General features: G+C 46.1%; 1 protein-coding gene across 2 annotated transcripts in view; it reads left to right on the top strand.

Annotated features, from left to right (window-relative positions):
- LOC121290759 (interferon-induced GTP-binding protein Mx-like) overlaps window positions 1–12,302 on the top strand; it is a 54,897-nt gene that overhangs the window by 27,457 nt on the left and 15,138 nt on the right. For both annotated transcript variants that reach the window (XM_041211648.1, XM_041211647.1), the window contains exons 6-9: window positions 4,804–4,942; window positions 9,054–9,252; window positions 11,155–11,233; window positions 11,849–11,971. In XM_041211648.1, coding sequence (XP_041067582.1) covers window positions 4,804–4,942; window positions 9,054–9,252; window positions 11,155–11,233; window positions 11,849–11,971 — 540 coding nt within the window. The remainder of the gene's footprint in view (window positions 1–4,803; window positions 4,943–9,053; window positions 9,253–11,154; window positions 11,234–11,848; window positions 11,972–12,302) is intronic.

Genomic DNA, 12,302 nt, shown 5'->3' with positions numbered 1-12,302 from the left:
ATAGACTGTACACATGTGGCCATCAAGGTGCCAGCAGGTGAGCCCGGTGCCTTCATCAACAGGAAGGGCTTCCACTCCATGAACACGCAGATAGTGTGTGATCACAGGATGCTGATTCTACAAGTCTGTGCAAGGTACCCAGGCAGCTCCCACGATGCTTACATCCTCAGACACTCCCAGGTGCCGGGGCTCTTCAGTGCTCCAGCTCGGCTGGATGGATGGCTGCTGGGTGACAAGGGCTGTCCCCTGTGAAGGTGGCTCATTTCGCCACCACGCTGTCCAAGAACAGAAGCTGAGCATTGGTACAATAGGAGCCAAGGCACCACAAGGGCTGTGGTGGAGAGAACCATTGGTCTTCTCAAGATGTGCTTCCGTTGCCTGGGTCAATCAGGGGGAGCACTCCAGTACCCCCCAGATTGTGTCTCTCTGATCATGGTAGTCTGCTGCGCTCTGCACAATCTTGTGCTGGAAAGGGGGGATGCAGTTGACAATGAAGACCTTGACGCCCTGGATGAGGCTGGACATGATGAATCCAGCAGTGGCTCAGAGGATGAGGAAGCACAGGGCAATGGTGAGGGGCAGAACGATGACCCGTGTTTACACCAAGGAGGCAGGGACACCTGGGACAATTTAATCCAAAGAACCTTCAGCTAGCTCCACACACATGGATCAGCAGGAGCGGCATTTCCTGGAACTTCCACACCTGGCACTTGGTGCTACATCTTCCACCTGTTCAGCTGCAAATCAGGCCTTAGTACTGAAACATCAATGTCCACTCAAACACTCATGATAAATATGTGAAAAAGAAAAATGCACCACAAATAAAAGACCCTCAGCCATGGTAACAAAGGTAGACTTTATTGTGTCCAAAAGAAAAGCACACAGCACTCTTTTGTGATAAGAAATTTATGGGTCCCTGTTCTAAGGCCAACACAAAATCACCAGTGACGTACCTGTGGAGTGCCTAAGGTGCCTTATGCTTATGTTTCCAGGTGCTACGTCTAGGTGCCCCCCCATCGCTTGGAGTGGCTTGTGAGACAGACTGCTGACTCTGCTGTCCTATTGGCCTCGATGACCTTGGCGGGCATCCTCTAGCCTGTGGAGCCTGTGTTGGCCCCGCCTGGGAGGGAGTGGCCAGTTCCAGAACTGGCACCTCCCCAGTTGTCACAGCCTCAACGGAAGAAACGTTGACTGGCAGAGGGGCAGAGGAGCTGCTGCCCTTATCCGGAGCGCCATGAGAGGAGCTCACAGCAACGGTAAGCAACTGCTGTGCCAACGTGAGGTCTAAATCTACCTCCCTGCTCACCGCAGATGCATGGGCAATGAGTGCCAATGCTTGGTGTCCACAACATCTCCCACATTGGGAATAACCACCCGTGGCCAGTACCGCTGTGAGGGCTTGCAGGTCAGAGCATAACCCAATCATAAAATGTTCCATTCGATTGAAGCCCCTCTCTGAGAGTGGCCAATCTCTCACCAGAGGAAGCCTGAAGCTCTGACCTGAGGGCCAAACCTTCATGTGCGCTCTGCCTGGACTCCTCCATCGCAGAGACCAACTGAAGCATTCCCTCATGCAACCCTGCCAGATGCAAACACACTTCCTGCTGCCTTTCCTACAGCTGCTGCATTGGGGACAACTCCAGAGGCATGTCATCAGTGCCGGACTCAGCATGTGCCTTGTTCCCTGCAGCCCTCTGGCTGCTGGAGTCATCAGCACTCTCTGCCCCTACCATCTCCTCCAGTGATTGTGATGTGCCCTCTCCACTGTGACCCAGGACACTAGCCGATGGTAAAGTCCCCACTGAGGTGTGTGTGTCTGCGCTGGTGCCTGGCTGGCTGAAATGATGTGCCGCAAGTTGCACATGTTGGCCTTCAGGTGTGGAATGGGGGCTGCGGTGTCGAGGTGCAGCTCACTCTGGTGGTGATGCTGAAATTAACAACAGGGACAGTGCATCAGTTAGCGTACAGTCAGTTCAACCTTTCACCCTCATAAGTCGCTCACCCTTCAAGACCCTAAGGAGAAGAACATTGGTGAGGTGGAAAAGAGCCAAGACGAGCCCCAACCATTAAACGCACATACAGACAGGCTGGTCAGATGGCCTCAGGAATGCCACATGGCATGATATGAACCATAGGAGTGGGAGAGTGCAGACGTACCTGACCTGGACGCATGCTGGCCAGGATAGTTGTGGGGCTGAGGAAACATCGCAAACAGTAGCGACATTTGCCGTCCATCACAGGAGATTGAGAGGTCACATTATTGATCTTCATTCTGTAAGGAGGGGCATAGACCGGGTGGGCAGAAGGCAACATTTCCCCTTGGTGCAGGGATGAGTAACGTGATGGTATTCATCTAAATTGAGTGCCATGAGGTTCACAGCTGAGGTACTGAAGACCTTTTGAGTAATGTGGGGCACACTGGCTGAAAGGGTGCTGGAGGTCCCAAATCCCCTCAGATGAAATAAGTTTTTGGCTATGCAGCAGCGATCCAATGGCATGTGAGACCATGGTGATAGTGGTCACAAATGGGATAAGGTGACTTTGGAAGGTGGTGGAGACGCAATTCCTCAAGGGGATGAATGTCCCTTCTGTATGACCCACATGTCAGAATGTCTCAGTCTGTGAATGAGCAGTGTTGCAGCATTAACAATTGCAGCAACCATCAGTGGTTTGGATGGTGGGCAGACAGAGTGGATGGGACTGTGGACCTCAAATACCTGGCCACTGGACCCCAGCCTCACCGCCCCCAGCCTCCTGCCTCCTGCCCAGCTCCATGGCCTGCTCCTCGAATGGGGTGAGGCACTGGAGGAAGGCATTGTGGTGAGTTTTTGCCTGCAAAACAGAGAAGAGGATTTATTAGGGCTGATTGCTCATGTACTCTGCACGCACATGTCGCACCCCAACCACAGTGGCCCATCTGAAGCCTCCAGTGGCTCCTGTCCACACTACTGGTGATCAGTCCACAGAAGATAGTACATCTGGTCCCAACCCCCTCCCCCAACGGACACCTTGGACACATTCAGCGTCCACCACTTTGAATAACACACAGGTCCTAGCGCCCATGGCAAGGAGGCACAACTAGGTGCGGCACTGATGCCAGCAGATGGCACATGCCCAAAACACCTTGAGGCTCCCTTTCCACCATCTCATCACCATCAATATGACATGTGTTGGAGTTCTGAGTATGTGTCTACTGGCCTCCCCTGCAGGTTGCCCCCAGACTACTCAAATGCCACAAACACCAACATATGCTGCGTGGAGAACTCTTCTCCTCAACCACTAAGGCTGGTGTAAGCATGGTCAGTACCCATTTGCCCACCCAGAGTGCGACAGATGCCATATGCAGTAACTACAGCAAGACACGGTGGTGGGGGGGGCTCAAAGTCTAAGGCTGCCTTCTGGCTCAAATGGCCAAGACCAACATGGTACTCACCTTTCCAGAGCACAGCAAGTCATTGAATCGTTTCCTGCACTGGGTGCCAGTGTGGCACACATCATCATGGACGCGTACAGCGTCACCCACCTCCTTCCACATCTGGCTGGTGACATGGGGGCCCTCCTCCTCCCATCCTCAGGATACAGAATGTGCCGACGGATAGACACCTCTTGCAGGAGGACAGCAAGGCAGGCATTGGAAAATCGGGGGGCACAGTGTCTCCCCACCCCCCGCTGGCCTCTCCTGCAGCCTGCCATCCTCCTCCTCCTCTTCCTCTTCCTCTGCCCTCAATCCAGCATGTCCTTCTCTATGAGTGGCCATGCTGCACTGCTTCAAGCAGGCTGCCTGGCCACTCGTTAAACAGGCTGCTCGCCTGTTGCAGCAACCATCAGTGGTTTGGATGGTGGGCAGACAGGGGGATGGGACTGTGGACCTCCAATACCTGGCCGCTGGACCCCAGCCTCACCGCCCCCGGCCTCCTGCCTCCTGCCCAGCTCCATGGCCTGCTCCTCGAATGGGGTGAGGCACTGGAGGAGGGCATTGTGGTGAGTTTTTGCCTGCAAAACAGAGAAGAGGATTTATTAGGGCTGTTTGCTCATGTACTCTGCACGCACACGCTGCACCCCAACCACAGTGGCCCATCTGAGGCCTCCAGTGGCACGCCTGACTGACAAACGGAAAATTCTAGTCAAAGAGTTTCAGTTTCATTTCCTGTGAATTCTGTAGCAAAGACTGGCAAATGTGTCTGACTTCAGCAGGGGCAAAAATAGACGTTCTTTGTATGGTGTCTGCATCGACTTCTGTAGGTCAGCAAGCTATGAGATCAGTGAGAGATTAATGCAAGAAGTTGTAGCTAAGATGGTCAACTCCTCCTCTAAGCCCATGTTTGGCCTCTAACTACTTCCAGTTAAATGATTTGATTGACAGCTCCGTCAAGTGAAAGACCCAATAAAGTGTTGGCAGCGATTCTTGTCAAACCTGCAGTTATGGTAGTTACACGTGGAGACATGTGGATAGTTGCGCAGCCAGAATTGTGAAAGATTTAAATGGTGGGCGATGAGAATAGATGAGTTAAGCAACACTTCTTCACACAAAGGATGATTTAATTGTGTGCTCAATTTTTTAAAATTATCCATGAGACTCACCATGAAAGATCCATTGGTACATATATGGGGCATATATATTTGTGAGTTGCTGCTCCCGTAATGGGACTTTGCTAGATGGGAATGTGGCTTACATAATCAGACCATTAGCATTGTAATCCTACCTCTACCCTCTGGTCCTGCCTTGTGCCACTCCATACCAGTTGCCTCATCTTGCAAAATTACACTTATAATATCTGTCAGTAAATAATGTTTATCTTCCAGACCAAAGGACTCATCAGGAGCTATATTCAAAGAAAGGAAACTATTATTTTGGTTGTCATTCCCTGCACCATGGACATTGCGACCACTGAAGCATTGAAGATGGCACATGAGTTTGATCCTGACGGAGAAAGAACACTGGGTAAATCAAAACAAGGTTCAGAGGCACTTGGGTGGAAGAAGAGTGTAAAATGTATTAGACACCGGAAATGTTTTGAGCATAATATAAGCCAAGAATGAGAAAAGGCTATTATGCCCATTAAGCTTGTCCCTCTAGTACTCCAAATGACTGAGTCCAGCTGCTTTTTAAACATTCCCATTGTTTATGATTCCACTGACTTACCTGGGGAGTGACAAGTGAAGGCTGGATTGACAATTTAAGTGACCAGACATTGAGGGTTGAATTTTGTCTGGGCCTGACTTTGGGCATCCATGCGTGGTGCTTGTCCCAGCAAGAAGGCTCACAAATTGGGCCTCAGGCCCTGTGAACATTTTATACTCTGTCTGCTGGCACCAGTCACACCTCCATAGGGGTTGAAGGTGCCAAATGTCGGGCACCTGCACTCCTCACCTACAACGGCTGGTGGGTAACTCCTGAGTGGGAGGGTCAGACGGGGCAAAGGGGTAATGCTGATTGCCCCATACCTTGTATTGGCAACCACAGCGGCTACAGAAAACCCCTGAGCAGGGCAGCACCAGAACTTTCTGCACTCATCGGAAAAGCGTGGCTGCTAGGCATCCCTCTGCTACATTTGTCTGCATTTTGCCGGCTTTATGGCCAAAAAATTGGTGAAGTGCAAAACAAGTTTTACCCTGGATGTAGCTGCAACTTAATTTCCAAGAAGTTCATGCCCTTCTGCATTCTCAGTGTAACTAACTGCTTTCACAAGCCATCAGTAAGACTTTTATACAGCTTAGCAGAATAAAATAAATTAACTGTGGAGTGTGATCCCAAAAGAAGTGAGAAATAAACTCTGAAACCTATGCACTAAAAAAGAAACGTGAGTGTGTTGAGGATGATTCCGTGAACTGGGGATGTATGGGGTCCAGGCTTGGGTTATCATGTTTTTAGCATCAGCTTTGGTTTATTTGAAGTGGTTGGCCAACTTTTGTGGGCTTTCTAGCCAGTATTGTGTCTGGAATTCGCTGCCAGAGGAGGTGATGGAAGCAGGTACGATAGTGGTGTTTAAGAGGCAGCTTGACAAATACATGAATAGGATGGGAATAGAGGGATACAGACCCCGGAAGCGCAAACTGTTTTAGTTGACGGGCTGAAGGGCCTGTTCCTGTGCTGTACTTTTCTTTGTTCTTCTTTGTTCTTTGTTATTTATGTACTCCACCGTTGAGAGAGTGCTGATTGGTTGGAAAGTTTCCACAATTGGACAACGTTTGCTACATAATCCTCAGTGTGCTAAGAATTACACTGACAACCAATTTAAGATTGTCAGTCAAACTCGCAGTTTTTATTTACATGTACTGGAAGCTACTTATCTCCATCCACAGGGCCCCGTTCTTTGCAGGCAGAAAAAACATGTACACACATTCCATCTGTTTCAACTAAACAAAATAAGTGACAGCCATTCGCTAACTCGTTACGCAGGGCAATGCCTTGATCAGGTAGGTTTAAGCTGCCTGGTTTAAATTTCAAACAATGCTTGGTAGTTAACTGTCAGTCACCATCACTGGTGCTTTTGCCATGGCAACAACTCTACTCCACTCTCTAGCTTTGTCTCTCAGTACTTTTTAAAAATTCATTCACAGGATGTGGGAGTCGCTGGCTAGGCCAGCATTTATTGCTGGATGGGTAATAAGCTGCCTCCTTAAACTACTGCAGTCCATGTGTTGTAGGTACACCCAGAGTGCTGTTGGGCAGGAGCTCTGGGTTTTGACCCAGCGACAGTGAAGGAACGGCGATACCGTTTCAAAAATGTTATTTTTGAATAGTTTCCACGTGTCAGTTGACAATAATGAATTAGCTAATAAAGAATAAAAGCCTTGCAATTAAATAATGTTAATGACAGGGGTAGAGCACTTCTTGTAGAAGAATGTCATCAGCAAGCAGTCCTAGATTTTACATAGCCGGACCAGAGTAAACTTCCCTGTAATCCATCCTGGCAATATATATCTTAACTGCACTTCGGAACAGGACCCCTGCTGTATCAAATACCAATGTTTCATTACCTTGCACAAACATTCCTGCATCCCTTTTTGAATGAGATTGCCAATTTCAAACATTCAGACAACACAGATGAAGCCATTCGGCCCAACATACGTTTGAAAGCTGTCCAATTAGTCCCATTTTCCTGTTCTTTCCCCCACAGTTCCACAAATCTTTCCTTTGCAGGTTTATGCCCAATTCCCTTTGAGAGGTAGCACTGATTCTCTTCCTGCTACCTTTTCAGTCAGCGCCTGAACAATTTATAGCATGAAAAGAAATTGCCCTCATCCCCACTTTCATTCTTATGCCAATTATCTTCAATCCATATCTTCTGATTACCAACCCATCTGTCAGTGGAAAATGTTACTCCTGATTCACTCTAACAAAACCCTTTGTCATTCTGAAAACCTCTTAAATCATCTTTTAGCCTTCTCTGCACTGAGGAGAGCAATCTGACCTCCTCTGGTCTTTCCACATTATTTGGTGCTGATACTTTTCTGAGGACAATGTTGTCCTCCACATTTCACTGGTAATTGAATTCACACTAAGTAAACTCATTTAGTACAGGAACTTTACAGCCGCTAGAGAGGGGAGCAATGTCCCCTCTAGGCTGCATGGGTCTGCAGCCACATGGCAAACCATAAGATTGTGCCATTTAAGATAATGCAGAAAAAATATTTAAAGGTACCTTTTCCAGCTAGAGGGGTACAAACGACTCCCCCTATAGTACCACCCTATGTCTGACCTTAACAGGGTTTGTTGTGAATTTAGAAGGATGAAGGAATTTTACTCAATAGCTGGGATTTTCCAGCCCTGTCATAGCGGGACCCGCTGCGGAAGATTCAGTGGTGGGCGGGGCCAAAAAATCCCTTCTAATGCCCGTCTTTAACCATTTATGTACTGACTGCAAAGAAACGAGTCTTGAGGTTTAAAACAAAAAGAGGGGTTTTTTTAATCGAGTTAAAAACCCACCCAGGCAAAGATAGCAAAATATTTAAAAGGGGAAATTCGCGCTTCTCGAACATTTGCAACCCCCATTTGCACACAAGCAAGCAAAATTTAAAAGTTATACTATAGGCATTTACTATCTTAGTCAAATTAAAGCCCAATGCTGAAAGGCTTTCTAAGACCTTTTATGAGCCCTTGGCTGCTTCAGTGTGGCTGCGGCAGAGTTTTTCCCAAGTCCTGCTAGATTCCAGGAAGCTCATGTAAGTGTAATTTCCGGAGACAGTTTACTTTTAATTCGTAATTCTATCTCTTCCAGAATTCGATGATTTTTGCACCTGAGCTTCCTTTTGATGGAACATTCACTATCTCTGTACTGGATTTTTTTAAACTGTAAGAGATAGGGTCTTAACTTGTGGAAAGGAGAGATGGGTGCTCCTTACTGCTCCGTTGGCAGCTTTTCTAGACTATTCAATTGTTTGTAACTTGCATGCTGTGCTGAAGAGATTTCAAAATAGTTCCTTTAGACCTCTTTCTCACCATAATGATTTCAGAAGGGGTTTGTTTAGCCAATGTCTGAACTAATTGCTTTTGTTTCATGGCTGGGGGGCGGTCAGTGGATTCTGTAATGTAACAGCCATTAACCCCCTGAATGAGTCATTACCCACCTTGATGAGATAGGAAGGCATATAACCATTGTTCTAGCAGGCTTTGTCTCCACTGGAAAGGTAGACTTATGGAAGTGTAAATGCTATGTCCAGTACATTTCAGTAGATCCCTTTGAAGTGATTATTTTACATCCTCAAGTGTGAAATTCCAGAGAAGGACGCATGTCTGAATGGTATTCCACATTGGAACTTTCCAGAGACTGGTCACAGGCAATACCAAACGTCAGGTGACTCTGGCAGCCATCTTAAGTCAGTGTATTTTCTTGGCTTTATAAAGACCTTTTAAACAGTTCAGTATATGTTTGATCAGCTGGTGAAAACACAGATTAATATCACTCATGCAGAAGTCACATCATCATGACAGTAGCACATACTGAAATGAATAGGCTGCACATAACAAAAATAATTAGATGGGACATTGGAGAGGAGATTGATCAGATCTACTTCCTTGAGGTACTAAGCTCTAATATTTAATTTTCCAGGTGTTTTAACAAAACCGGACTTAATTGACAAAGGCACAGAAGAAAGTATTCTTAACATCATTGAGAATAAAGTTGTTCCCCTGAAAAAGGGTTACATACTTGTCAAGTGCCGTGGGCAGAATGAGCTGAATGCAAATACGACAATGTCTGCTGCACTGGAGGAAGAAATCACATTTTTGAAGAACAGCTCACATTTTCGGTATTATTTTCCATTAAGGACAAACGTGACTTTTTCTTACTACTGTAATCAAATTGTATCTTGCTTTCATCAATACTCTACTTAATGCTCTTGAAGGTGTTTCTCACGTGTCGGTGCAGACTCGATGGGCCGAAGGGCCTCTTGCACCGTGACTCTGTGATTCTGTGTGATTCTGTGAAGGTGCCTACACCGGCCGAGATGCAACCATCCCATTGCACAACGTTTTAGAAGTTTACTGCAGTAATTATTCCTCACAACTGAAGCTTAGACATGAATAGATATTGGCCTCTAAGGTATGATGGTTCAAGATTGTCTAAATAGAATGCTAAAAGGAAGGACTGGTGAATATAACGACCCTTATAGAAGCCGCTGAATATTCTGTTGATTGAAACGGGAGAACAAATTGGTGGGTTCCATTATTGGCTTGCAGTCCTAACGAACCATAAAAGATTACAGAATGGGAGGAGGCCATTTGGCCCATCAAGTCCATGCCAGCTCTCTACAAGAGTAATTTAGCTGGTCCCACTTCTCTGCCCTTTCCCAGTTGTCCTACAATCTCCCTTCCTTCCGGTGTTTATATCTAACTCCCTTTTGAAAGCTAGGATTCGATCTGATTCAACGGATAGAAAATGGGATAAAAGGAGGGATAAAAAGGGGATAAAACCAATGATAAATGAATAAAAGTAAAAATAAGTGGATAAAAATAAAAATATTAAAAACCAGGACGTCTGACTGGTTATTAGGACTCAATGGCATTTTAATGGCCTACTGACTCTGACTAAGGGAAGTTTTGACTGAATGGTCTGTAACTCTTTCAAGTACAAACATGTTTCCATCTGTTCCTATTCAGATGAAGTTACATTGTTTCATAGTTTGCCATGGTGAGATTTGAACTCTTGATCTTGGGGTTGCAAGCTCAGTACCATAACCACTTGGCTATTTAGGCCAAGCCTGAATGGTTTGTAGGCCATTAAAATGGCATTGAGTCCTAATGACATCATGAGATGCCTGCCTGACTCTGCTGGCACCTCAGCCACCTAAAAATAATGCCTGGTTGAAGCGGTGACTCATAGGATTTGAACATTGTAGGGACAGTAAGTACTCTTTGATAATTTTATCTCCATTCATGTCCCATTTCTGCCTGAGTTGCATAAAATTCCTCCTCTAAAGTCTTGTTTTTTTAAACAAAAACCACCTTTTCCCTGAAGTTCTGCAGATTTAACCATCACCCTTGATGATCCAGCAGCAAAACAGTCCCAAAGCAATTCCAAATAATTCAATGGTAGGTAATTTTGACTCTGGGCCACAGTATAAAACAGGTGATATCAAACCAACCTACCCTCTTTTCATTTACTTCAATGTCAGAAGAGATGCATTATGGACTACTGTACACTGGCGTCCGTTATACAATGTGGACCAGTATACAATATCACCTAGTGACTCCTGCCAGTCATGCACTATCATCCAAAATCCCAACTATCCACCATGAATCCTCCTCCTGTTCCAGAATTAGACTGGATGAAAATCTGTAGCAAGTAAGGAACAAAAACAAAAGATGTGTAAGGAAATACATTCTGCAGGTTAGCCCAATAGGAAGGAGGGTAGTTTATTCCCACCATTTCCATATTCACCTCAGCCACGCTTTTAGAAACAATACAGAACACTGGCAAAGATTTGGGGGTGGGGGGGGGGGGGTGGTGGAGGGTCACCTTTTCACCCTCTTGGTTCTTATAAGTTGTATTTCAACAACAACAACTTGCATTTTTATTGCACCTTTGGATATAGTAATATGTCCCAAGGAGAGTTATCTGACCAAACTTGACACGGAAGCCTAATGAAGAAAAAGGAAAATAAAATGTCACTTTCAAAATTATATTAGTATGTGCCTCTCTGTCTCCATAGGCCACTGCTGGAGAAAGGCGTTGCATCCTTCGAACATCTGTCTGAAAAACTCACCAATGAGCTCATTCAGCAAATCGCGGTTAGTCATACTTACTCTGTATGGTGAAGACTTTCCATTGGATAAAATAGGCTGGGGGTGGACATAATCCAGATCATTTTTTAAGTGATGAGAATTGTGGATTATATAGCCATGAGTAGTGCTTGCTATCAGATTGCAATTAGGCGTTGTCTCTTGTTGAAAATGATAAACGCAATGGCATAAATAACAAAAGAAACTATTGTGTGGGGGAATCCAGAACAAAGAGGGCCACATCTTAAAATTGAGCTAAGCCCTTTCAGGAGTGAAATACAGTGGCCCCTGTTTTCCCAAAGGGTAGTGGATGGCCAGAACCCACTTCCTTGAACGGCTTTTGAGGCTGGGACAAACGTCATTTTCACAGCTGAAAAAGGGAGTTTTTTATTCTGCATGGGATATGGAGCAAAGGCAGGTAAATGCCAGCAGACTCACTGAAGTGTAGTCCAAAAAAACACAATGCCCTTCAGGAGTAGAGGGGGAAGAGAAGCAAAGTCAATTCTCAGTGGATCACTGTGAATTTGGTCAACTGCTTGAAGCGTTCTGAGGTTCAATTGTCAGTTGCTCGATTGCAAGCATTTCTGTGTACAACGTCTTTCTAATTTATTTTGCTTTGTAAAGAACTGGCTGCCAATCATGGAGGAAGCTCTTCGGGAGAAAGTCGTGGAAATCCAAAATAAGTTGGATGAACTGGGCACCAACATTCCAGGAGACGCTCAGGCGAGAAAATTATTCCTGAACTGCGTAAGTTGAGAAGCGCACCCTTGTAGATCTTTAGATGGCCGATAGGGACAAGGCTTCGATTCTAATGCACTGGGCATGGAGGAAATCTGATGTGGGGGTGGGGGGAGGGGGGGTGGTGGTGGGGGTTGGGGGTGCGGTGGTGGGTGGGTTGTGAGAAAAGTAAAATGTGGCTTACTTCCCCTGGTGAGGAGAGATTGGACAGACTGGGGTTATTTTCCCTGGAGCAGAGGAGATTGAGGGGGAACATGATTGAAGTGTGTAAAATTATGAGGGGCATAGATAGGGTAGATAGGAAGGAACTTTTCTGCTTCGTGGAGGGATCAATAACCAG

This window comes from Carcharodon carcharias, chromosome 18 (assembly GCF_017639515.1).
Source record: "Carcharodon carcharias isolate sCarCar2 chromosome 18, sCarCar2.pri, whole genome shotgun sequence".
Classification (NCBI taxonomy): domain Eukaryota; kingdom Metazoa; phylum Chordata; class Chondrichthyes; order Lamniformes; family Lamnidae; genus Carcharodon; species Carcharodon carcharias.
This window is presented reverse-complemented; position numbering and strand designations above follow the sequence as displayed.